This window comes from Peromyscus maniculatus, chromosome 8 (assembly GCF_049852395.1).
Source record: "Peromyscus maniculatus bairdii isolate BWxNUB_F1_BW_parent chromosome 8, HU_Pman_BW_mat_3.1, whole genome shotgun sequence".
Lineage (NCBI taxonomy): Eukaryota > Metazoa > Chordata > Mammalia > Rodentia > Cricetidae > Peromyscus > Peromyscus maniculatus.
Window position 1 is genome coordinate 10,627,027 of NC_134859.1, and position 26,234 is coordinate 10,653,260.

The 26,234-nt window shown below is 47.6% G+C and overlaps 2 protein-coding genes across 7 annotated transcripts in view; one reads left to right on the forward strand and one right to left on the reverse strand.

Moving 5' to 3' along the window:
• The first annotated feature begins 7 nt into the window (after positions 1-7).
• On the forward strand, positions 8-21,791 carry Cdip1 (cell death inducing p53 target 1). Of its 4 annotated transcripts, none has more exons than XM_006984685.4 (6): positions 8-140; positions 17,801-17,875; positions 18,371-18,478; positions 18,721-18,876; positions 19,542-19,815; positions 19,913-21,791. In XM_006984685.4, exons 3-6 carry the CDS (start codon positions 18,394-18,396, stop codon positions 20,022-20,024), a joined length of 627 nt encoding a protein of 208 aa, XP_006984747.1. In that variant the 5' UTR covers positions 8-140; positions 17,801-17,875; positions 18,371-18,393; the 3' UTR covers positions 20,025-21,791. The 4 variants fall into 4 exon arrangements, with proteins under 4 accessions (XP_006984747.1, XP_006984746.1, XP_076434051.1 ...); XM_006984684.4 differs by lacking the exon at positions 8-140 and adding an exon at positions 331-471; XM_076577936.1 differs by lacking the exon at positions 8-140 and adding an exon at positions 469-680.
• A 95-nt stretch (positions 21,792-21,886) lies between these two features.
• The window catches only part of Hmox2 (heme oxygenase 2), a 29,139-nt gene continuing 24,791 nt past the window's right edge, over positions 21,887-26,234 (reverse strand). For all 3 annotated transcript variants that reach the window (XM_006984687.3, XM_016003217.3, XM_006984688.4), the window contains exons 3-6: positions 25,135-25,252; positions 23,647-24,138; positions 22,862-22,988; positions 21,887-22,768 (exon numbers count right to left, since the gene is read on the reverse strand). In XM_006984687.3, coding sequence (XP_006984749.2) covers positions 22,641-22,768; positions 22,862-22,988; positions 23,647-24,138; positions 25,135-25,252 — 865 coding nt within the window. In that variant the 3' untranslated portion in view covers positions 21,887-22,640. The remainder of the gene's footprint in view (positions 22,769-22,861; positions 22,989-23,646; positions 24,139-25,134; positions 25,253-26,234) is intronic.

The window sequence follows — 26,234 nt, forward strand, 5'->3', positions numbered from 1 at the left end:
CGTGTGCGCTAAGCCCCGCCCTTCGCTGCGAGGCCAGCAGCTGGGGCCTTTCTCCAAAGCCTGGCTGTTTCCTCTTAACCGGGCGCGATAGCGACAGCTCCTCCGCTCCTGCAGCTGCGCCCTGAGGGGCTCCGCAGACGGTGAGTCGCCTCGGAGACTTCGCGGCGGCTTCCGGTTGGACCCCTCCCGCACGCCGAGGCGGGGGCTGGGCTACGAAACCCTCGGCCCGCGTGACCGAGCCCGCGGAGCCCCGCCCCCGCCCCTCGGCGGCGCGGTGGGTGCCGGGAGCCGTAGGCGCCCCCCTGCCTCAGGGCATGCTGCGATTGCGTAGCACGACTACAAGTTCCAGGGTCCTCCGGGTGCGGGGGCGCCGTGCGCTCCGAGTCCGCTGATAGAGGGGCTCCCCGGAGCACCCGGCCGGACCTGCGCGGGTCTCTATGTTCTTCCGTCCTCGGGATCCTGGATTCCGAGGTAAACGGGGCTGAGGTAGCGTGGTGGAGGCCATTCCCGCTGAGACGCAGAATCAGGGAGGACAGCTGATTTCGGCGTGGCTGCAGCCGCTGGGCTGCGAGCGACTGCTTTTCAGGGCCTCGAGCGACAGGGCCTGCAGACCCGGGCTTATCGGCCGGAGAGGGGCCAGCCCACTCCGGTGATCTCTTGTCACGCCTTTCTGCGTTTCTGTAAGGAAGGCTTGTGTGCCATTTCTCCTCGGGATATGGAGGGTAGAGGAACGGCAGTCAGTCGGGGAGGGTCCCCGCGCCAAGCCAACTCAGAAACCCGCGGTTGACCTTGGCGGCCCCGGAGGAGCCCGTCTCGGTCTCCTTCCCCCGCCCGTTTGCAGGTCTGGACGTGGCTGTGCGAGGCGCTCCCGCAGAACGTTAGGAAGGCAGTGGGCTGGCGAAGCCCCAGGCCATCCAGGACCTTGGAGGAGGTGGGTCCCCTGGGGCTCTCAACAGGTGTGAAGGAAGATGGAGTGAACAGCGTAGGATCCTCTGCATCAGAAAGACCTGCACTTTCCCCATCTCCTAGGACCTGATTGAACAGTTAGGAGTGAGGCCCAAAAATCGGCATTTAGTAAGCCCTCCAGAAATTCTCATGCACACTTGGTACAGAGAACCTGTGTCTCAGGAGTAAGGATCAGGGGCCCTGGGGGAGGGCGTTCCGTAGCTTTTACGTCAGTTTTGCAGCATACTCCAAACGGGGCATTGTTTGAGCAAATAGGACTGCTCTCCCTGGTACTTTGCTTCGTCCATTGGGGCTGACCTGACTTGGGTGGGAAGGTACGGGCATGTCTGCTCTTCTTGCCCTCTGTTCATAAGAAGAAAGATATTTTCAATCATTCACTGTCTTGAAGACCTCCTCTACCCCAACGTTTAATTAGGAAAAATTCAACTCATACAGAAAATGTTGACTTTTACAGTGCACACCCATGGACTACCACCTAGAATGTACAGTTATTATCGTCCTTTATTGTGTACCCATCCAGCAGTCTCTTATTTTCATGCATGCCAAAGTACACTGCAGATAACAGTATATTTCCATTCCTAGTAGTTAAGCTTGCATATTATTAACTAGTCTTCGAAATCTTGTTGCTTATTGATTTTTCAACCTTGGCTATTTAAAAGTCAGCCTGCCTCCCAGCCCTGAAGATCCGGAGAGTTTCTCATAGGATGTAGTTTTAGAACTAGGAGAGACCTTTACATAGACTCTTAGAAGACTTAAAAACAGCTGATCATGCTTCTAGAATCAAAAATAGGGAGTGTGTAAAGAATACTTGAGGGAACAAAACTGTTTTGAGAGAAAGAAAATGGAATGTGTCCCAGAAGTCTGGTTGTCCCAGCAGATTATGCTGGCAATAATTAAAATGAGCTGTTTGTTTAGCCCTTAGCCTTGTTCTGTTGGCTCATTTTGTATGTTACAAGCTTACCCAGTTTGAACCTGCTGGTGTGGTGGGTGTTTTAGAAGCTCTAGAACAGGGTCGAGGTCCACAACCGGTGCCCTCGTGGTACTGATGAATTACGGCTATAGCTTTGAGTCCTACAAGTCTTTGTACTTGTTCTATAGCTATGAACACTAGACTGTTACACACCCTGCTCATTTGTAAGGGAGAAGAAACAAGCTCTGTAAAATCCCCTGCTTTCAGAAACACTACCCAAGGGTTGGGGATTTAGCTCAGTGGTAGAGCGCTTGCCTAACAAGCGCAAGGCCCTGGGTTCAGTCATCAGCTCCGGAGGGAGGGGGGAAGAAACACTACCCAAAAGGCAGAAAGGTAAAGAGCACACGTGTGGGAGATGTGGCAGGAAAAGGCTGGTCGTTTATGTCATTATGAAGGATGTTCTCGTAGGAAGTCAGAATGTGGTGAGTTCTGCAGAGGAGTTGGTCCTTCCTGGGGTGAGGAGGAGACTAAGAGAACTCAGAAGTAGATTATACAAAACAGAAAGGTCCACCCAGGATTCTCCCAAACACTGTGTCTTGTAGGGGAGGCTCTATAGTAGTATACCACTGCAGAGGGCAGAGCAAGCCAGGCCTCAGCCCTTCCTTAGGGCCCCCTACCCTTCCAGAACCACCCACCCACCTAAGCCTGTGGCCCCCTGGGCCTACCTGGTGCCTCAGAACTCTGGTGGTGATAATGGGTTCTGGGACAAGTATTTCCTAGACTTGGAGATGGCAGACCACACTGCAGGTCCATCGTTGTGACTCTGGAACTTTAGGAAAGGCCATTTCCCTTCTCAGAACCTCATATGCTGCATTTAGGCAAAGAACACCACCAGACTAGATGGACATCCGTGTCTTCTATAAGTGCTGAAAAGATTCGGATTCCTTCATGATAGACAAGAGAGGACATGGAGCTGCGTAACATAAAGAAGTCTTAGAAAACAGCCTGGTGGTGCACCCCTGTATTCTCAGCTACTGTAAAGGCTGAGGTGGAAGAATTGATTGCTTAAGTCCAGGAGATGGGCAGGGGGTGTTGGTTTACAAAAACACATTTATTCTTCCTTTGAAAGCAGTTGTAGTACATTTTCTTTATAGAAAATAGTTCTCATCACCATGCTTCTGATGTGTAAGTGCTGAAAGTCCTTGATTGGTCTGTCCATTGGGTGATCCAGTTCAACAGTTCTTACCTGCAGGGGGGCAGAGGGGTTCAGCTAAAACTGAATGTGCCTGATAAGCCACACACTCAATAAATAGTAGTTTAGTCTGAACTCAGATCCAGGTGCATGCTGTGTCTGGGGTTTTCCTTCTAGAAGAAACACCAGTGGACATAGGTAATAAGGTGTCAAGGTTATTTGAGTGTTGTTTGAGAAGAATTCTTTTTTTTTTTTTCTTTTTGGTTTTTTTGAGACAGGGTTTCTCTGTCTAGTTTTGGTGCCTGTCCTGGATCTCGCTCTGTAGCCTAGGCTGGCCTTGAACTCACAGAGATCCACCTGGCTCTGCCTCCCCAGTGTTGGGATTAGAGGTGTGCGCCACCGCTGCCTGGCGAATTCTAACTTCTTACTCTTTGATGAGTAGTTATGGTTCAGTGCATTGAGTACAGCAGCCTTACAGGTTGGGCGAGTGGAGTGAGACTTCAGTGCGGTGTCTGTTGTGTGTTTATTGTTGCGCCTCGGCTGACTGTCTGTCTAGAATAGTGGTTCTCAACCTATGGGTCGAGACCCTTTGGTAAGATCTAACAACCCTTTCACAGGGGTCACCTAAGACTATTAGAAAACACAGATATTTACATTACAATGTATAACAGCAAAATTACACTTATGAAGTAGCAACAAAAATAATTTTATAGTTGGGGGTCATCTCAACACGAGGAACTGAATTAAAGGGTCGAAGCATTGGGAAGGTTAAGAACCACTGGCCTAGGAGGTAGTCTGGGCCTAGCTCTCGTGCCTAGCTCTTGTAGCAGAGGAAGCATCAAGAGTTCCCACACAGTGACAAAGCAGGCCTTCACCCTGAACTAACGGGTCAAAGGCAGAGGACCACAAAGCGGGAGCTGTGCTGGCTCCATGGTGACCGCTCTTCTTTGGAGCTGATCGGGATTCAAGAAGTGGCATTTTTCCCCGTTTTTATTTGGGGAAGGGGTTGTTTTGCTTTGTTTGTTTGTTTGTTTTTTGAGACAGGTTTCTCTAGTGTAGCTTTGGCTGTCCTGGAATTCGCTTTGTAGACCAGGCTGGCCTTGGACTCCCAGAAATCCACCTGCCTTTGCCTCCTTAATGCTGGAATTAAAGACTGTGCACCACCACCACCCTGCTCTTTCCTGTTTTTAACTTTGACCAAAAATAAAGGTACTTTCAAAAGAAGACTGAAGCCTGCCTCGGCTCCAGAGCAGAGGGTAGTGGGCATTTGGGTTAGGAATGGCATAGGATGTCCACTGAGTTAGTCCCAAACCGCATGGACTCCTTTATTCAGCAGGCATGTACAACTGGTTCAGAGAAGTACAGGTACAGCGGGTGGGGCTGGAGAGGAGGTTTGGGACATAGGGCTGAACCTGGACTTTTTCTCTCAAACTTTGGTCATTAGATGAGATAGAGGGTTTTGTTTGTTTGTTTGTTTGTTTGTTTGACCACAGAATTGGAAGGACTAGTTAAGGATTAAAGGAAATGTTTCAAATGTTCAGGGCTGAAGAAATGGCTTTGCAATTAAGAGCACTTCTCACTGCTCTTCCAGAGGACCTGGGTTCAGTTCCAGCGCCTGTGCTGACTCTAGTTCCGTGGGATCCTATACTCTCTTCTTGCCTCCTCGGCACTCCATGAACGCAGTGCACAGACATACATGCAGGCAAAACCCCATAAAATAAAAGTGTAAGAAAGTTGGCTGCTGACAAGATGCTCAGCAGATAAAGGCATTTGACTTTAGAGTTCAATCCGAAGGACACATATAACAGAAAGAACGAACCGACCTCTTAGGTTGGCCTCTAACTTCCACAAGCATACCGTGGCATATGAGCACACATATATACATAAATAAATTGTAATTTTGGAAAAAAAAATGTTTGGAACCCCTTTCAGCCATTTAGTTTGGTGACTGGGTGGCATACAGAAATAGAGCCTTCTGGATGGGGAACTCCTGCCCAGGAGTATGAGCTGAGCTGTGAGCTGTGGAGAGACTGTCCCCAAGTACTAGTCTGGGTCTGGGCCATAGTGTTTGCACCTCTGCTGGGAGTGACTAGTGCCTTGGGCCCTGGAACACCCTGTCTGCCATCCTGCAGGGCCCCAAGCCACAGACCTCTCCTGGTGGTTAGAGTCACCCAATGGTCTTACCTATTCTGTAAATTCTTCTGAAGGGTGCCCCAGGTCCCCAGGTGGATCTATAGGGGTACCTGAGTACTGAGACTGAATTATCACTGTCAAGGGTGCAGTGAATTGTCTGAATTAAAGAGCGGAGGATCTTGACTCTTGAATAAATAGTCACTTAGAAAAGGAAACTAGGCTAATGATGGATTCACTGAATAAAACCGGCCCATGTTCAGACCTGAAGAGCCTTGCCCTATTGAGGGAAGAAGACCTCACATGATCACGTCTTGGCTCTCAGATTTCCCAGGTGTTCTGTATCCCCTAAGGCTTGGGCCTTAGTTTTTCACCCCTGGTTGTGGTCCAGCTGTGCTTCCACATATGCATGGTTTACCTCCTTGGCCTAAAGATGAGCCATACTAGGGTCTGTTTCTTTGTGGTTCAAACTGGCCAAAAAGGAACTGTACTTAGCACTGCCAGAGGTACCCAAGTGCTGTATGGTTCTCCTCTCTAGCAGCCACCTGTTTGATAATGGTACACCAGACAGTGCAAAAGGAGACTGGGACAACCTAAGTACCCCCCACCCCATTTCCTAGATTATTCAATGAAAAAGAGATCTTAGCCCAGTGCTCTCCTGACTGCTTCCCTGTCTCATTTCGGGAGCTCCCTAGGATCCCCTCTCTCCAGTCTGCTCAGCAGGCCTTTGCATTTGACTTCTTGCCTGGACCTTTTCCCCACACTGCACGTCATTCACATTGCCTGTGCTGAAATGTTTCATGTTCAGCAAAGCCTTGCCTGTGTAAATTAAGCTCTGTAGCACTCCTTCCCTAATTGTTCCTGCTTCACTGAACCACTGTTTACAATTCTATTTATAGCTCTTTCCCAATCTGTTAAGTGTCTCCCACCTTGATGGCCTAGGAAAGTGCCTCACAGATAGCAGACCCTCAGTACTGCCTGAATTTCAGTTGTCTTGTCTTCCTATGAACATATCAGCTCTGAAGGCACAGGCTCATGGTAGGTTCACTCTTCCCTCGAAATAGTAGCAAATGGAGAGTTGAATTCTCCCGTGCACAATCATTAAATTAGTTTTAAAGCCAGCTGGTAAAGCAAAGACCTTATGAGGTCAAACTGCCCTTTAAAGCCCTATTGTGTATTTTTTTAAACTTTATGTGCATTGGTGTTTTGCCTGCATGTATGTCTGTATGAGGGTGTTGGCTACTGGAGTTACAGACAGTTGTGAACTGCCTTGTGGGTGCTGGGAACTGAACCCAGGTCCTCTGGAAGAGCAGTCAGTGCTCTTAACCATCTCTCCAACCCCATTATTTGTTTTTGAGCCAGGGTCTTACACAGTCCAGGCTGTCCTCAAGCATTCTATGTAGCTGAGACTGGCCTTGAGCTTCTGATTGCCTGCCTACACCTTCCAGATACTGAGATTGTCCATTTGTACCACCACACTGGGCGGCCGGTGTACTTTGACCATTTTGGCGAGTATGACAAGAGAGGACTGCGAATGCTGCCGCGTGCGTGTGCCCGTGCGTGTTGGGTTTTTGTCAGGACAGCTGCGTCCTGACTCTGCTCTAGCATATCTGAGCAGCGGAATCGCCCCGTCACTCCTCAGCCCACTTCCCAATCTGTTGCTCTGTTTCTTTCCTGCTGTAGTGTCCAGTAGTTGGTGGCTCCTACCTTTGGGTGCTTAGTAAGTGCTTAACACCCAAATGAGTATTAGCTGGGACTTCAGATTTGGTTACCTCAGATGCTTCTCTAGCCAGAAAGGGGAGATGTCTGAGTCAGAAGGGAATCGGACAGTGACAACTCCACACGACGTACATTCCCATTTTCCCAAGGGAAGAATCCAGAATTCTGCCATGCCACCTGATGTGAGTGAATGTCCCAGGGTCCCATGTCAACTTCAGTAGGAATTTGGTTCAACCTTTATATACCGTGTTCTATAATGCTTATAAAATACTAGTTGCCTTCCACTCCTATAGCACTTTGATTCCTATTCTTCCTAGTTATCTTTGCTAACATCTGTGTAAACATCCAAAGGGCAGGCTGTTTGATAAAGATTCCACTGTGACCCTAGACTTGGCATATTCAGGTTTGGGGGTCACTCCTCCCAGCCTATATCTTACTGTATAGCCCTGGCTGGCCTGGAAAAGTAGACTAGGCTGGCCTCTAACTCACAGAGTTTAATCCCTAGTGCTGGTTTTAAAGGTGTATTCCAACACACGGGTCTGTTGCTTTTAAATTACTCTTGAAAAAGCAGTTGACAGCAACATTAAAGAGTTGTTGAGAGGCTGGGTGGTGGTGTACGCCTTAATCCTAGCACTTGGGAGGCAGAGCTAGGCGGATCTCTGTGAGTTCAAGGTCAGCCTGGTCTACAAAGTGAGTTCCAGAATAGGCACTAAAACTACATAGAGAAACCCTGTCTCGAAAAAACCAAAAAAAAAAAAAAAAAAAAAAAAAAAAAAAAAAAAAAAAGTTGTTGAGGTCTCATCAAGGTCTGCTATGTTTTGTGGTGTTTTCTTTCCTCTTACCAAATGCTGTGACTTCTGTAAAGTCAACATCAGCAGTGACATGTCTCTGCAGCTTATCATCTTCCCCCAAGCAGAACTTTCTCCAAAATAATAGGAGTGACCTATTGCATGAGAGATCTAGTATCTTAAAGATGAGGTCACCTCATTGTTGTGAGAGAAAGTTTGGAGAGGGAGCACATAGCAAATGTGGTAACTCTGAGCTACATGAAAGAAGAGAACCCCGAGCTTGTTTAGTTCCCAGTGGCTCACAACCATCTATAACTCCTCTTTCAGGGGATCTGATGCCCACCTCTGCAGGTACCCAAACACACATGGCATGCACTGATATACAAACATATACATATAAAAAATAAAAATCTTAACAACAACAAAAAACCTTGTACCTGTTGGCTATGGCTCTCATGACTACATGGTTTAGCTGCTTATCAGTGTCTTATGTGTTTTCCTAGGTCAGAATAGCAGTCTTATCTCACTTAGACACCTGGGTAAAATAACCCAGAGACTGTCCATTTGTGTCAGTTCAGTGCAGGCGGATGTCAGGCTTTTCTTCCCCAGAGTTCCGTTTTAGTGGCTTAAGTGATGGGTCTTCAGGCTTGTGGTGTTTCTAAAATTAGCTTCCAGTCATCGTGGCAGGCCTTGGAACAGGTGCCGACAACTCGTTTATTTCTGGTTGTGCCTGAAGATGTAGCTCTTTTTCCATCCTTTGCTCTTCGTTTTCTCTCTCATGTGCACTTCATCCTGTGCTATACCAGCAGCAGAATATATGGAAACAAGCTCCTGAGCACTGAAACAGCTCAGAACAGAGCAAGGGCCAGGACCATGGGGAGCCTGGGCAATGCTCTTGGCTCAGAACCAACAATCGCCTCCCTCGGGCAGGCCCAGTAACCGCATCACTCTCAGTGTATCATGTGTCCCTTAGGGATTTGCTTGCCTGCCCTCCTCTATCAAGTCACTTGCTGGCTCTCCGTGCAAGCCCTAGTCTAATTGACAGTTTGCCAAAGCCCAGAAGAGAGAGGGGAGTCACAATACCAGACCTAGAGAGACCCAGTAAAAGATGCTTGTGACATCTGAGAGGGAGAGTTCTCAGAAGCCCGTTTCCCTTGCCTGCCATGGAGAACTCAATCATAGTCTGAGGCACCTTTCTGCATTCAGAATAACAGATTTAACAGGGTTTTTTTTTTGTTTTTTTGTTTTTTGTTTTTTTTGAGACAGGCTTTTTTTGTGTATCCCTTGTCGTTTCAACTTTGGCACAGTGGTTGCTCCTTAATCTACTGCTATTTCAGCCAGCAATTGAGACTCTACAGTTACTGGCCTGCTTTTCTGGCAGTGGCCTGCTCAGGCCTCAGGCTGGCAGGAATTCTGTTCCCACAGGCACTGGCCCTGTCGCTGCTGCTGAAGGTAGCTGTAACTATCCTAATTATAAATAAGAATCGAGATTCAAAGGCTGGAGTGAAAACCTGTGAGCTCAGAGAGGCTGAGTAGCAAATAGCTCACCCTCTCTCTCTTTGCTGGCGTCTCTGAAAGACCTGTGCTTCCACCCTGCCAAACCAGAAAAGGCTGTGCCCCTCCAGATCCCTCCCTGCTACTTCCTGTCTCTCTCTGTCTCCCAGACGCCCTCTGAGGCCCATGATTACTTTCTGTCAGCTAACTGCTAACTCAGCCTCCTGACCCAAAGTAATTTTATCTAATTAACACAAATGCAAACTTGGGGTACACAATGTGATTGAATATCCCCCAACAATCCCTGGCTGTCCTGGAATTCACTTTGTAGACCAGGCTGGCTTCAAACTCACAGAAATTCGCCTGCCTCTGCCTCCTGAGTGCTGGGATTAAAGACATGTGCACCACCTCCAGGCCAGTTTTGAGCGTTTTGAAGAAGGAATCATTGAAAGGAGTTGCTGCTCATCATAGAAAAACTAGAAACTACACTCAAGCGAAAGGCTTCTGCATTTGTATTTAAACCTCCCAAGATCTCACTACCCAGATGTAGCTGGCTTTCTTGGACTGCCAGCCCCCAAATCATGACATGGAGACTTACTAATTATGACTGCTTGGCCTTAGCTTGGCTTGTTTCTAGCTAGCTTTTTTTTTTTTTTTAATTAACCCATTTCTATTCATCTGTGTGCTGCCCCGAGGCTCGTTTACCTCATCTGTGTACCGTGCATCCTGCTTTCCTGCTTCCCTCATGGCTGGCTGGCTTACTCACTTGCTCTCACCTTGCTTCATGTTAGGCAAGTGTTCTAGACTGAACCACATCCCCTGCCCTTGATTTTCTCTTGTTGTTGTTGGGTTTGTTTGTTTTGTTTTTTTGTGTATATGTTTTTTGGTTTTTGGGTTTTTGTTTTTTGTTTTTTGTTTTTGAGACAGGGTTTCCCTGTATAGCCCTGGAACTCACTTAGTAGGCCAAGCTGGCCCCAAATTCAGAGATCCTCCTACCTCTGCCTCTCAAGTGCTGGGATTAAAGACACATGCCACCATACCCTCCTCAATTGGGGTGGGGAGCTGTTTTGGTGCCCTCCCCCCCCCTTTTTTTTTTTGAGATAGGGTCTTTCTGGGTAGCTTTGGAGCCTGTCCTGGAACTCAATCTGTAGAGCAGGCTGGCCTCAAATTCAGAGATTCACTTGCCTCTGCCTCCTGAGTGCTGGGATTAAAAGTGTGCGCCACCACTGCCCGGAGCCCTTGATGTTTTTGTGGTTTTTTTTTTTTGTTTTTTTTTTTTTTGAGAGAGGATCTCTATGTAGAGGCCATGACTGATGGCCTCTGTTGCTAAAATTCCTTTCCTTAGGAGATAAATAATGTCTATCCCTTTTACGGTCCCAACAACAAACCAAGGAGTGACTCTTCCAGAGTTCATTCTGGGTGACCACTGAATTTATTAGGCTTCTTTACAGAGCTGTGTATAGTGACCTTAAAGCAGTCCTACTGAAAGGTTTGATCCAGCATAGATGGTGACTTTTCCATAGCTATGTGCTGTCAGGAGACAGGGATGGGGTCTGTTTTTAAACAATGAAAGCATTTGCCCCAACTTCCTAGCCTAACAGATTATATTGTGTGACATGCGTAGAGAAAACCATTTAATTGGAAACTTAATGGGAGTGTTTTGATAGTTCATCACCTGGAAAAAAAATTGTATGCCTTTCAGACCAAGTTACATTTATTTGTAATGCTGGCTTTTCCTTCCCATAATTGGAAATTTTTTTTCTAATAATTGGAAGTTGATTTACCAATAATTGACTACAACAGGTTTACTCTGTTATGTGGAAGAGTTAGAGGTGGTTGGAATCTCCATGGCTATCCTTAGTACTGGCTGCTGTTGCTCCGTGACTGCTGTACTACTGTAACAACGTCCTACGGCCCAGCCAGCAGGAAGGAGGAAAGGGTGCCTGGGTTAGGCAAGCTGACTTCCCTCAGTGCCTTCCTATGGCCCAGGCACTAAGGCCAGCCTTGGCCAGAGCTTAGTCACATGGTCATGGGAACTGTAATTAGGGCAGGAGTGTTTTAATTAATCCACTGATTTCATAACAGAAGGAGAAACACAGGAAGGATGACTTTGGGTGCAGCTAGTGTCTGAGCCACCTACTTCATGAAGCTGTCATTCTTCCCAATCTGTCACTGTTATTTTCAATGTGACATAATCATAGCCTTGATTTCATTAGGAACGGATGATGTTTCTTTGCATAGTAGTTCAGTGAAAAGCATCTTCTGATAAAACTACTACCTGTTACTTCCATAAAGCCTGCTCTGACCCAGCATTTGGAGTTTAGTTCTGCCTCACAAGAACATCATTTTCCAAAAGAAGTCAGAGATTAAGGAATTTGTGTAGGGCCTCAATGATTTTCATGATGCTAGAGTGCCAGAAAGACCCGTGCTCTTAGTATGTCATTGATGGTCAAGAAAGGAAGGTGACTGTTTCCATTGCTAATTGGGTTGGGCTTTTGTTTGTTTCTTTTTTGTTTGTTGTTGTTTTTGAGACAGGATCTCACTATGTCACTCCTGCTGTTCTAAGTTTCTTTCTTTTCAGTACAAGAACTTGAATACTGGGCCCCATGGATACTAAGCAAGTGTTCTCCCACTGAGCTATGTACATCTTGCCCTGCTAGTGCCTTCTAAGTGCAAGGTTGAGTGGTTCTGAGGATCTCAGCTTGAGCAGGTCTGGGACTGTCTGCTCACTAGTTGTGTCTGGGATCTGAGGTCTGGAGCTTAGAAGCAGTCACTGTAGCTGGGTCCTCCCTACAAGTCTCAAGGCTGCTGTCCTCTCCAATAACAGCCACCCAGTCACTCTGTCTTCTTTTCTTCTTTGCCGGTTGGACTTTGCTTTACTGGACTCTGTCTCCGCCAAGTCTTCCTCCTGGGCTTTAACCCCAGAACACTGATTTTTCTGTTTTTGTTTTTGTTTTGTTCTGTTTTGTTTTTAATGGGATCACTGAGTAGTTGTTGGAATGAGTAATGACTCAACTGTTGATACCAGCCTAGGTGGCTGGTTGTTGCAAGAGAGAACACCAGCCATCTGGATCTCACCTCACATGGCCCCACATAGGCTTATGCTAAAACCTGTCCTTGGGGTATGTGAAAGGTAGAACAGCTAAGTCTACTGCCTAGAGGCCAGTCTGATCCACTGCAATAAGGGTCCTAATGCTCGATGGTTGTTTTGACCCATCACATTGCATGGCCTTCTACCGAGCAGATGCCTCCTCATGCTCAGCAAATGGGAGACTGGGTGAGGCAGAATGCCCTGCCACTGGCCAGATGCCTGAAACCTGCTCTAAGAGATAGAGGAGCCCATCTGAGGCCAGCAGGTGTCTTAATCCAGGGCTGTCACGAGATGACCTCTGCAGCAGTGGTAGTTAGCTGATCCTGAGAATGCAGTTCTGCAGCAGCTGCACCCTACTTCCATGCCTCTGGATCTGAGGTAGAATGCTTTCTCAGGGGTGTTGTTGACTTGGAGAGCTCCAGGCACGTCCCTACTTGTCTTAAGATAAAGTCCAACAGGAGAGCGATCTAGAGGATTTCTCAGAGGCTGTGACCTCTGCTGTTTTGGGAACAGATGCCACAGGGCTGGCGTGCAGAGTCTGGGTCTTGCTACAATGTCTCCGAATAAAGTGGTTGCAGGTGGTCACATGTAGCATGATCAGGGACCAGACCAGTCCAGGATAGAGGCATTAGTCCCTGGTGAGTAATAAAGTAATCCAGCAGAGGACAATTTGGACCCCCTCTGGTAACCTTTCTTCCATTATGAGAGGAAGGCAAATGAGTAAACCAAGGCTTTGATGTCAAAGTCAGAAATGGAGAGCTGGATTTAGTAAGGTTGATGCAGAGCCCATGTCCCAACTGCTTGCTTAATTTAAAAAGCTTGTGCAGCAGCAGGTGCCTCCCTGAGGTGCAGTCCAGGCTGAACAATAACAGGCTCTGCTCTCCCTGGAGATACCTAAGACTCGAGGTATCTTTGACAGTGGAAAATTGACCCTGCCTTTAGACATTTAGTATTGCTTTCAGTCTAGTGGGGTCTCTCCACTACAGTGGTGTCTTCTGCAGCCTGGGGGAGAGTTTCCTGAGGTCTCAGCTGAGGTCAGACTACCTTCTTAGTAGAGCAAAGACAGTATTAGTTACCTTGACTCTGCATTGTATTAGCATTTGCATGGGTGGCTCAGAATCAGATTGGAAGAAAGCATTGGAGCCCCAGTTGGATCAAGGCAGGGGCACTGAGCTGCACTAGCCTTTACCACTACACACAGCATGCACATACAGGCTGGTGCCCCATAAGGAAAGGTAGCAAAAACTGTTCTTACTATTTATTTCCTTCCTTTCTTCCTTCCTTCCTTCCTTCCTTCCTTCCTTCCTTCCTTCCTTCCTTCCTCCCTCCCTCCCTCCCTCCCTCCCTCCCTCCCTCCCTCTTCCTTTCCCCCCCTCTCTATTTATTTATTTATTTATTTATGGTTTTTCCAGACAGTGTTTCTCTATTTAGCCTTGGCTGTCCTGGAACTTGCTCTGTAGACCAGGCTGGCCTCACACTCACACCAAACTCAGAGATCCACCTGTCCCTGCCTCTACCTCCCAAGTGCTGAGATTAAAGGCGTGTGCCATCACTGCCTGGTTAAAGATAGGTTTTTATTAGTCAAAAGTCAATGGTTACCAATGAGATGGCTCTGTGGGTAAGATGCTTAGCACGCAAACCTGATGACTGCCACAGAAAGGTGAATTGAGACAACTGACTCCAGAGCTGTCCTCAGCCCTCCACACACATGCCATGGTATGTGCATGTCAACACTAAAAGTTTTAAAAAATTAATAGCAACAAGAACTTACCAAAATGAGTATGGTTAAACCTTTTCCAATAGCTTTACATAAAGCTTCCTCATAAGAAAATGGTTATTAAACTAAATATAACTAATAAACAGCTTAACAGTAACAAGGAAAAAACCTACAGCAGTGTCTTGAATTTACCTGTCATCCTGTGCAGGAGATCCTGCTATCACTCTATCATCTGAATTTTAGTATCTGTGCTGCCACAGCAAGCACACCTTTGTTAATTCTTAGTATGTGAGTACAGTATTGAGTGTGTGTGTGTGTGTGTGTGTGTGTGTGTGTGTGTGTGTGAGAGAGAGAGAGAGAGAGAGAGAGAGAGAGACAGACAGACAGACAGACAGACAAGACAGACATGTGCCTTGTTGCCTGTGGAGGTTATAAGAGAGCGTTGGATTCCTTAGAACTGGGTGGTTGTGAGCTGCCATGTGAATACTGAGAACTGAACCTGGGTAGGAGCAACAAGTGTTCTTAGTTGCTGAGCCATCTCTCCAGCCCCTGGTTTGAACTTGTTGAGGCATTGTCTCACTCTGTAGCTCAGTTTGGCTTCAAGCTTACCAGTCTTCCTACCTCAGCCTCACAATGCCTAGCACCACCATTCCCACCTAAATCTGTAATTGATTTGCCACTGTTAAAATCTATTGGTGATCTATTGGTAAATATTAATTGGAGTTTTGAAAACTTAATCTGCCACTGTGAACTTGATAGTTTCATGACACTTCAATCTTTCTGGTGTTGGGGATTGAACCTAGGACCTTGCATATGCAAGGAAGTTACTCTCCCACTGAGCTATATTCTTAGCCTTCATCTATTTTTTTAGTTCTTCATTTTTTTGTTTTTAAGTATTTAAGAGAGATTTCTAATATGGTATTGATAAGTCTGTATATAAGTCCATTTGAAGTGCTCAATAATCAGGTGTAAAGAAGTCCACAAGGAGGATAAAAAATAAGTCCACAGAACAAAAAGTTTGGAGAACCATTGGTATGGAGACCTAGAAAAAGTCATGTCAGAGAGTCCCTCTAAGCCTTGTCCTCCGTCACCTTTGCCTCATCCCCTCATCTTCAGCCCTGTGAGAGCTTGTGCACAGAGCTGGCCAGGCTGGTTGCCCCATGTCTCAAGATTCAAAATTCCCCTTTCCTCTCTCCTGAGCTTTGCCACAGTGGGACTTGGTAGTATGCCTGCTGCCTGGCACTCTGGGGAACAGAAAAGGCCATGGGAATATGCTGGTTACCCTCAGTTGCAGGGTGTAGGACAGTTTCACCCAGAGAATTAAGTTGACTCTAAGAACCTACAGCCATTGGCTGTGGCTAGGAGATATGCACCCTGCTGTCACTCCCCTCCAAGGGGCCCTTTATCAGTGGCAGGCTGCCAGGCTCTGCCTTGGCCTTAGATCAGTTGCACTGTAGAATGAATAGTTGAGAGCCAAGTAGAATGCCTGGGGCAGTTCTCAGGGCCCTGAGGCCTTGTGCTTGGAACTCCTCTCTGGGAAGCAAGAGACCCAGAGAAGAACAACTGTACTTAGCATACCAGGAGGAGTCCAGTCCCCATCTCTCTCCCTTTCCATCCCAAGTGTCTTAGTTTGCTTTATTTGTTCTTGTGATAAAACACCATTACCAAAAGCAACTTGGAGAGGAAGGAGTTTGTTTTAGCTTAAAGCTTCCAGGTTACAGTCTGTCACCACCAAGGGAAACCAGGACAGGCGTGCAAGGAGAAACCTAAAGAAAACACTACTGCCTTGCTGCCAGACTCACAGCTACTTTTCTTACATAGCCCAGGTCCACCTGCGTAGGGTTAATACTGCCTTCAGTGGACTGGGCACTCCTTCATGAATTAATTAGCAAGCAAGAAAATGCCCCACAGACATACCCATAGGCCACTTTTACAGAGGCAGTTCTTTGAGGTTCTTGCTTCCCAGGTGTGCCAGGTTGACAAAATTAGCCATCATACCAGACAATACTGTCCTTCAGGGGCCTGTTTTGGGATTGTGTTCTTTCAGAGTACAGCCATGTGCTACATAACAATGTTTTGGTGAAGGTTGGATTGCATGTACAAGGGTCCCATAAGATTAAGTGTTGTCACAGCCATCTTAGTTTCTATAGTCTGTGACATTTGTACTACATGAAATTGCCTAACAATTTATTTGTAAGCATAATTCCCCACTACTTATTATGTTTGGTGCTTTTGATATACTGACCGAGCTGTACAACTATCACTGTGATGTAACTGCAGAACACTTTCAACCCCTCAGCAGGACCCCCTCCCCCATGGGATGTACTAGAGATTAGGTTGTATGTGTGCCTGGGACAGGGGTTTTCTCATACAGGAAGGTGGAGAGACTGACATGCTAAGACCCTGGACTTGAGGCCAGGTTTGTCTGATTCCAGATCTCTTTATTGTCCACTCTGTTAGCCTGATACAAGCCAACCCTCTCCTCTGAATGGGAGATGAAATGGAGTTCTGGTGCTCTGCTAACTTCATGTTACAAGACTGTAGATGTTTCTCCTTGGAGCTGAGTCACATTCCATATGGCCTGGGTTGGGAGTAGGGAGTAAAGCAGTTTGCTTTAGTTCATGGCTTTTAGTAGAGTCTTCTAAGTTTTGGTAGGCACCCCAGAATGTCAGTTCCATCCTTGCTCCTGTGAAAACTCCCATTTGGAAGTCCTTCAGAGAAGCAAGAGCTCAGTCTGGTGGGTGAGTGTGGCCAAATAAAGGTAGAGTTGCAACTCCCTGGTAGAATTTCAGCAGGGCGAGGGGAAGCCAGGTAGGGCTATATTGCTGAGATGCCCGTCAGGTTTCCATCCTATGATTGCTACTTTAAAAAAGTAGCCCCCAAAGCAACTGAATGAAATGCACATGGTATTTCAGACTCAGACATTATCTGTAGGTTGGGACTGAGATGTGAGGTGGCTTTTCAGAAGAGTGGCTCTATATATAACCCGGAGTAATAGATGGAAGCTCAGCCATGGGTCTGCCTGTGGAAAGGTGTGGGCTGAAGCTGCAGTGTGGTGCAGACAAAGAACCCTATACTCAGGTTGCCTGAGTGACCTCCTGCAGAAGGCATGGGGGTGTTAGGCTGCATTGGTCACAAGTAGAGATTCTCAAACTTGTCAATACTGAAATTGAACCCAAAGCTTGAATCTGACCTCTCTGCCCCTGCCACCGATTTGTTAAATTTAGAAAGCAAGGTGTCCTGGTGCATGCCTATAATAGCAGCATTTGGGAAACTAAGGCAGTAGGATGGAGAACTGGAGGCCAGATTGAACTACACAGTGAGACTATTTCAAAGGGGAAAAAAAAAAAAGTTGAAGAGTTAGGACCAAAAAGAATCATGAGTCCCAGGATCCCTCACCCTTGGCAAACTTGGTACATCTGTCTGTGCGCTTGGACATACTGTAAGGGCATCTGCTTCTCCACCAGTGCCTTGCAGCAAGTACTCAGGACATTTGATGGGATAAAACAGTGTTTCTCTTGCCTGACTCTTAACTTTTCATACCTTCCAAGCAAAACAGAAGGGGATAAGTTAGTGCCAGACACCAACCCACAGCTGACTCCTTTTGCATTCTTTCAAGCATGGGAATTGGATCTGGGGATTGAGAATGGTGGGCACCCAGGATCCAGCAGCTGTGCCACTTGGGGGGGGGGAAGGGTGGGGAGTGGAGTGGTTAAAGCTGTGAGTAAGCATGGTGAGTAGCTCACCTGGAAGCCTCTGGTTAAAGATGTTGCTTCCTTTTTCCCTAAAATAGCCTCCTGGATCCCTGTCTCAGCCAGTAGCTGAATTACTCCACCTGCTTGCTTTCTCTGTGCACCAAGAATCTGAGGTAAGAAATCCAGAGCCCTTTCCAAACCCTGCTACAACAGCCTGTGGTAGAAGTCCACTCCTCCGTGGCTCAGTTAAGAGTTGGAAGACTGGGTGCCAAGCTTCCCTGGGTAGAGGTAGGGGTCAGGTTCCCAGAGATGATTGCTGGGACTTGTCCTTAGAGTTCTATCCTTACTCTCCAGCTTCTAAAGAAAGTGTAAAGGTGGGTTGTCCCTGGCAGAGATAGAGATTCCAAGTGTCAGAGGGAACCCAGTGGTCACTGATGCTCCCAAGGTCACTGAACCTAGCCACCAACCCTGATCTTCCACACACTTAGATTTCCTTTTGAGGAAAGTAAAAGGTGGTAGAACTCAGGTACCTGAGCTTAAACAGAGAATCCCTGAGAGGAGCCAGAGAAAACACTGAGGTGCTTGGGCTTGGTGGGCATCTGAAGATGGTCACAACCTAGTGTGTTGGCCCTGCATAGAAACAAGGAGCTGAATTTATTTCCCCCCAGGTCCAGGAGTATCAGCAGCAAAGATGTCTAACGAGCCACCCCCTCCTTATCCTGGAGGCCCTACAGCCCCACTACTAGAGGAAAAAAGTGGAGCCCCACCTACTCCAGGTAAGGATGTCCGAGATCTGCGTAAGGTTCCCAGATGGGATTGCTAGGGCTAGTTCCTTATGTCATTAGCTATTGTCTTGAGGGTCTTTCCCGACCTCAGCCTTCTGGTGACCCTGTTACAACTCCCTCTCCATTCCAAGTGTGGTTGAGGCTTTTCACAGTGAACTAATGCTGCTTCAGGTGTGCCCAGCCTGTGTGTAGGGACCAGCTTAGCCGCCGCCTTTCTGCCCCTCTCTGTCCAGGCCGTACCTCCCCAGCGGTGATGCAGCCGCCACCAGGCATGCCACTGCCCTCAGCTGACATTGCTCCCCCACCTTATGAGCCACCGGGTCATCCAATGCCTCAGCCTGGCTTTGTACCCCCTCACATGAATGCAGATGGAGCCTACATGCCTGCAGGTGAGTTGGGAAGAAACGTGAAGGAAGCAGAGGCAGCTGCCACCTCAAATTCACTGTGGGAAGGCATCAGTCATGCCATATGAAATGAAAATGGTGGCAAAGGAGGAGCTTGTCCCCCACTGAGGGACAAGTGGTTACACGAGTTACAGTGGTTCATGCTGAGGCCTGTGGTGTGGTGGGGCTTTTCCCTGTAGGGACCTACGCCCCCAATGGAGGCCTGGGCCTTTGCTCACCAATAGCTCTCACAGGCCCAGAGTCTGTGGTTCCTCTAGTTTCTGGGGTTGAGTTGGGTGGTCTTTGGTATATTAGACATTGACATGCAAAAACTTTGTACACAGGAGAGGTATGATGCTTTCCCTCTTGTTGCTGAAGCCCTCACCCTTGCAGGCATGGAGGAACAGTCTTGGCATGACAGAGGCAAGGAAGTTAAGGAGAGATGGACTATGCTCCCATCTCTGCCATATCTGTCTTGGTCTCAATGTGACAGAGATCTAAAGACCTGGGTCATTATAAATGGTCACCTTGAGCGAAGGTCTGTTCCCACTGACACTTTGGCCTTCTTGGAAGGTGGCAGGAGGCTATGCCCTAACTGCTAGGATCATGTGTTTTATGTTCTCTCAGCCAGCCAGTCAGCCAGCCGGCGACCTCTCTGTGTGTTGTTCCAGGTTTCTACCCTCCTCCAGGCCCTCACCCACCTATGGGCTATTATCCACCAGGACCCTACCCACCAGGGCCCTATCCTGGTCCTGGGGGCCACACGGCCACAGTCTTGGTCCCATCAGGGGCAGCTACCACGGTGACAGTGCTACAGGGAGAGATCTTTGAAGGTGCACCTGTGCAAACAGTGTGCCCCCACTGCCAGCAGGCAATCACCACCAAGATCTCCTATGAGATTGGCCTGATGAACTTTGTACTGGGTTTCTTCTGCTGCTTCATGGGGTAGGTATGGGGTGATGACAAGAGGTGGTGCTACTGGGGCTCTGTATGCTGCCTGACCTTGTCTTCAGGCCTCAGCCTGTCTCTGTTTTCAATTCAGATGTGATCTGGGCTGCTGCTTGATCCCCTGCCTCATCAACGACTTCAAGGATGTGACGCACACGTGTCCCAGCTGCAAAGCCTACATCTACACATACAAGCGCTTGTGCTAACGGAGCTAGACTTGGACTCCCCCATCTATCAGTCTGGCCCCATGTGCTTTGCTCCCCATGCTCAGTGGTCACTACCCCTCAGCCCCCACTTAGGGTTGGAAGTTCTGCCACTGTCCCCTGGAAATCTTGTCCTCACCTTGCCCTTCCCTGAGCATCCAACTCTTCCAGCAAAAATTCCGTTGGATTTAAGGCCAAGAGCCAGTGGGTGGCATGGGGTGGCACTGATCTTGTGTGTTGCTTGGGCATTTGTAATCCAGAAGATAAGCTGGAGAGGGTCTCTTACTGGGGTCCTCATTCCTCCTTTCTGCATAAGGTCCAGGCCTGGTCCTTACTCTTCTTGGGACCAAAAGCACCCAGAGCATTAATAGGTCCCAGACTAGGCCTACAGTGAGGGTTGTGCCTGGAACCACAGTTACTTCTGATCTGCTGGAATGAGGTCAGGACATCATCTAGAGTTAAGTAGACCCAAGCAAGACAGGGTCTTAAGGCCTGGGTTTATGTGGAATATGTTCTCCGGGGTGCCAAAGGTGGATTAAGAAAGAAATAATGACTGTCAACCCTGGGCATCAGAACTCTCAGGTATGGAAACCCAGGACTTCTACCACTGTCCAGGAGCTACCCAAGAGCTCCCTAGTATAAGGCAAAGATGATGCTGGGCTAGTTAAAGCCCTGGTAACTAAGAAGAACTTGCCCTTGTTCTCACCTAGCTTACTTTGAGTCAGTCAATGTGCAGCTCTCCTTTCTGGCCACACCTCTGTGAACCCCTATATCTTCTGGGGCCAGAAAGAATGAATGCCCATGAGCCTGTCCTGTTTACTTTGATGTCTGTGCTGTGTATGAGTACAACTTCTGCCTGGTGGCTTACTGACAGAGGGCCAATCAGAAGAGCCTCCTTGTAGGGTCATTGGTCTCTGGAGTAAGTGCCAGTCTTTTTGCCATAGTTGACTTGTTTCTGTATTGGGGCACTTAAGTAGGGACAACTGTGGCACTGGGCTGGGGACCAGGAAGAAGTCACAAGTGGTGGGGGTGTCCTAGGGACATGAGTCTTGCCCAGGGTGTAAACCCAAACTTGTCTTATTTCCTGAATGGTCTGTGAATATGCCCACGTGGATGCTGTGTCCTGCTGCTGTCCCTCTCCTGGTCTCACACTACCACTGCATGGCCTCCTATCACTGTGAACTGTGGCCTGGTCCCAGTTTGTAGTTTCATTAAATCGGCCCTTTCACTTCCCTGCCCTGGGCCTCTGCTGTCTTGCTTGGTTTCCTTCTTTTCTGAGGGACAGGGTGGGACTACATACAGGTAGTCTACTGGCAGGCAAGAGATTGGGCCTGGGAAACAACACATGTTTAAGAACCCAATTATACCAAACCAGAATTATATATAGCCTTGTCCTAGGGGGACCCAGCTGTTCTGTGCCAGGGAGGTTTTGGTTTCAGCATTGGTTTCTACCATTACATAATTAGGTGTCCAGACTGCAGAGCCTGAGAACTGGAGCCCTGTTCTAGCTTAGTGACCTAACCTGAAGGTGTTGCTCTTTGGTCCTTAAACAAGACAGCACCACTGGACTGAGACCTCACAGTCTGAAGATAAACACTGAAGTCTGGCACTCAGGCTCTGAACCAAGTTGGCCTTGGGAAAACGAACCATCTCAACTGTGAAGGTGGTGAGCTCACCTTTCAAGAGTTCCCCTGCTGTTTTACCTTTTTTTTTTTTCCACATAAGACGTTTACAGGAATAGATTCCTACTAATAAAAATATTTAACTTCACATTTCTATTTTAGACCATGAATTGTTTAAATATAAGTATGTGCTTTTAAAGTAAGAAATCTCCAAGTATTTCTAAGGAAGAAAAAAAACACAGGTTCAAGTAGACATTAAGGACGACCTTTATAATGTTTTAGCATGAATACATGGAAAAATAAGGTACTAGGAATTGGCCAGGAGTGTTGGGAGGCAGGCAAGGGATGTATGCAACATGCCACTTTTCTGAGGGACTCTACTTCCCTGCAGACTTCTGGGGACCAGGAGGTAGTCTCACCTACCCTGTGCCAGGGAGGAGGAAGTGTGAGGTGTTTATATTTAGAGTGCTGTAGCAGCAGGTATACCCATCGCCCAGGCTAACAGACTTCTTAGGAAATCCTGGATGAGCAGGATAAGCTCGGGGTTTGGGAGACAGGAAAGCATAGTTTCCACCCCAAAAGACTCCCTGAGTCCTAGAAAATTGAACATCAGTTGGCATAACCCTTTCCCACAAAGCCTGAGTGTATGGGCAGCCCACTCCCAAGCAAGGCAATGACTACTCCGAGCACTACTAAAGAAGAGAATGTACCTAGGCCTCCAAAGTGGCAAAAATCCTGGAGCACTGCCAGATCAGAGGTCTAAGGCTGACCTGCAGTGGAGTATTGGCTGTTAATAGAGTGACAGCCTGTGCCTGGTGTGCACCTGGCTGGCAGAGAAGATGCTGTTACGCAGAGGCTCTAGTGTCTGCCTTTATTGGTTGCTTGTTTTCTCAAACCCAGCATTAAAAAAGTCACCTGAGGTGGTAGTTTAGTCAGAGGTGGAGATAGGGATGGAACAGGTCACTTGGGGTAGGATGCAAATAACATGACAGGTCCTTCACATGTAGTACCAGGCAAAGAGTCCAGCAGCCAGGGCCACACTGGCAGCTAGAATGAGCTGGAGGCTAGGCTTCCTCAGCACAGCCATGGCTGTCCGGAAAGGGCAGGTGCTGCCTTCCAGGGTACCTGCATGCAGCACAATAGGAGACATGGCATCAGTGGAGAGCAATGACACACCTGCTCCAGAAATGTTAGTTAAGCTCAGGACCCACAACTTACCTTTGTCTGCCTGAGCAGCATAATAGGGACACTTTCGTACATCTCCCTTCCCGTCATGCACGGAGAAACCGTCCTCCAGGGTTTCTCTTACCAGCATAGAGCCAGCCTGGTCCAGTTCACTGAATATCTGAGGAGCAGAAGTCAACTGAGCCATCCCTGAACTAGGCAGACTCAGAATTTACCCGCTACTCACCACCCATTGAGAAGCTAGAGCCCAGATACACCTGATCAGAACACCAAGCCAGAAAAGTAAGAACTCCCCCTGCACCTCTTAGTGAAGTTCAGGTGACTGCTGCTAAAACTCCACTGCTGTTCTGACACTGAGGGCTGACATGGGTTTCTGGGGTCAGAAATGGCTTCTGCATCATCAGCCCTACCTGAGGCTCATAGCCCTACCTAAGGCTTCCCAATGAATCAGGCTTCATGCTAAATATTTTTCCTATCTTTGCTACAAAATGAGGAAATTGCCCATTCACCAATCCTAGCCTATAGTGTGAGAGAAGGAGATAGCTCTCTTTTCAGACCTTTCAAATGCTGGAGCTTTGCCCTTTCCATCACTAGCCACAGGCCTCAAACCAGGCCTCCATCTGAGAGCTACACTGTCCTCATGCTCTCTGATGACTAACTGGTTCCCTCACCTTTCTCTAGGGCATGTAGGAGCTCATTTGTCATACTACCAATGGCTCTCAAGAAAGCTCTGGCTTTGATCCTACTGCTAAAAGATCAAGTTCATGCATCCATGGTCATAATCTCATGGAGCAAGCTCCATGGTCAGTGCTCAGTACCTGCATATTATATTCAAAGGCTTTGTTGGCCTCTGCCACGATCTTCTCTTTGGTCTTCAAATTCAAGTCCAGGGCATTCATTCTGGCTCGGTAGAACTGCTTGAATTGCTGGGCATTGTCCACATGCTCAAACAGGTAGAACTGGGTCCCTTCTCCAGTGCTGGGGAGTTTCAGTGCCCGCTGGGCCACCTTCTTCAGCACCTGGCCTCCTGAAAGGTCCCCCATGTAACGAGTATAAGCATGGGCCACCAGCAGCTCCGGCTCATTCTGCCCTACATAGTGGATCCGATCCACATACTTCTGGGCAGCCTCGGAGCACTTCACCTGCTCCTCCCAGTTTTCACCAAAGAAATACTCCATGTCCTTGATCAGTGCTTCCTTCCGATGTAGCTCCATGGGGAAATACAAGGGGGCGAAGGCTGGGTGGTCTTTGTTTCGGTCCATTTCCTCCTCAAGGGCTGAGTATGTGAAATAAAGTGCGGTAGTGGCCAGCTGTGAGGGTGACGGGAGATTGTGGGAGAGGATTATAAGCCAAGCCAGCAGCTCTAGAACCCACAATGTTTTGTTTTGGTTTTTCGAGACAGGGTTTCCCTGTGTACCTGGCTGTCCTCAAACTCATAGAGATCTGCCTGCTTCTGCCACCCTAGTGCTGGAATTAAAGGTGTGCGCCAATGGGGCTGGAGAGATGGCCCAGCAGTTAAGAGCACTGGCTGCTCTTCCAGAGGACCCAGGTTCAATTCCCAGCACCCACATGGCAGCTCACAACTGTCTATAATTCTAGTTCCAGGGGATCTGACACCTTCACACCAATGCATATAAGATAAAGTTTAAAAAAATTAAAAAAAAATAAAAGTGTGTACCACTTCCCAGCTTTTTTTTTTGGAACCTACCATGTTTTAAGAGTAACTCAAGACAAAAGCCACTTTGTCCAGTTCCAAAGACCCAACTGTGACCCCCTTTTTATATAGTGAACTACTTGACACACCTAGGAAGCTTTGATAACTTCTTGAAGACAATGAAACATATTTTTTTTTCTTTTTTTTTTTTGGTTTTTCGAGACAGGGTTTCTCTGTGTAGCTTTGCGCCTTTCCTGGGACTCACTTGGTAGCCCAAGCTGGCCTCGAACTCACAGAGATCCACGTGGCTCTGCCTCCCAAGTGCTGGGATTAAAGGCGTGCGCCACCACCGCCCGGCGCAAACATATTTTTGTTAGTTCATTTAGGCTAGGGCAGCCACAGCTTAAATACAGGGAAAAAAATACATGGCTGGGCATGGAGGCACATATCTTTTCATCCCTAGTATTCAGGAAGCTAAGGATGGAAGATCCAGGGTTAGAGCCCATTTGGACTAGATAGCCAGACTGTCTCCAAGAAAAAGATTCAGCATTTTTTCCCTTAGAGTGGTTGCAGGGCAACTTCCTCAGCCAGGTAAGGCCACCCCACCTTATTAAAGTTTAGAATCCAACCCCATCTGATTGAGGACACAAACCTTAAATAGTTCCTTCTTAATGTTTCCTTTCAAGAAGTCTTTGACAAACTGAGTATTTTCTGCCCGGTCATGTGCTTCCTTGGTCCCTTCTTTCAGGAGCTCAGAGAGGTCTGCCATTCTGTAGAGATGAGTTTTGTGTGTGAGACAGTAGCCCTTTCCAGTTCTTCAGAAAGCACTAAAGGTCAAAAGTCAGTTTAGACCCCAGATACAGACTAGAAGCTGGAGCTGCTCAGACACCAGTCCGGCATGAACAGGTGAGCCTTGTCAGTGAGCACAGGGCAAGCAGATGTGACAACCTGCCACAAAAACCTCAGGGCACAAAGGTTACTATGGTCTCCCCAATCTGTCTGGACCCATGAGTATACATGTTACTAAGCACTAAAATGAAGGATGTTTTGGTTTCTGTGGCCACCTAGTGGCTGAAGAAACAAAACTTAATCCAGCCCACAAGGCTGCCTTCCTCCCAACGAGGGACCAAATCCTCAGGATGTTATGTGGATAGGCCCAGGTGTGGGAAGATGAGACAAGGACCAAGATCTTGGTTTTGTATTCTTCCTCCTCCTCCTTTCTTTTCTTTTTCTTTTTTTTTTTTGGGGGGGGGGGGGGGTTCAAGACAGGGTTTGTCTGTAGCCCGAGCTCCTAGAACTCGGTCTGTAGAACTCGAACAAGAGATGCTCCTGCCTCTGTCTCCCAGTTTTGTATTTAACAGAATCACACAGGCTAAAGTTACACTAATAAATGGACAAGGTAGAAAAGTATGATACAACTCCTGTGTATCTACACAGTCCATCTGTTAAAATGAGAAAATATTGGTTCTCTTGTGGTCTATCCTCTGCAGTTAGTTTGGTTGTTTTTAGGAGATTAATTTGTATCACCCACATCCTGAGACTTGGTTTATTAGCAATTATTTTAAGATATAAGAAATAACTTAGCCAATGACAGGAGTCTAATGAGAGGCTAGGAAAAATTCAGGGCAGGACCCAGTAACGAGTCTTAGAGAGATTAGCAGGTAAAGGCATGCCCTAGAGCAAAGTTCAGATCCCACATTTGGTAGGGAGATGACATTGTAAAAGGAACCAGCTTTGCCTCTCATTATTCCT

Coding starts and splice junctions, on each gene's coding strand:
- Cdip1 (XM_006984685.4), top strand. CDS start 18,394: ATGTCTAACGAGCCACCCCCTCCTTATCCTGGAGGCCCTACAGCCCCA. Junction 18,479..18,720: donor TGGAGCCCCACCTACTCCAG/GTAAGGATGTCC, acceptor CTCTCTGTCCAG/GCCGTACCTCCCCAGCGGTG. Junction 19,816..19,912: donor TTCTTCTGCTGCTTCATGGG/GTAGGTATGGGG, acceptor TTTTCAATTCAG/ATGTGATCTGGGCTGCTGCT.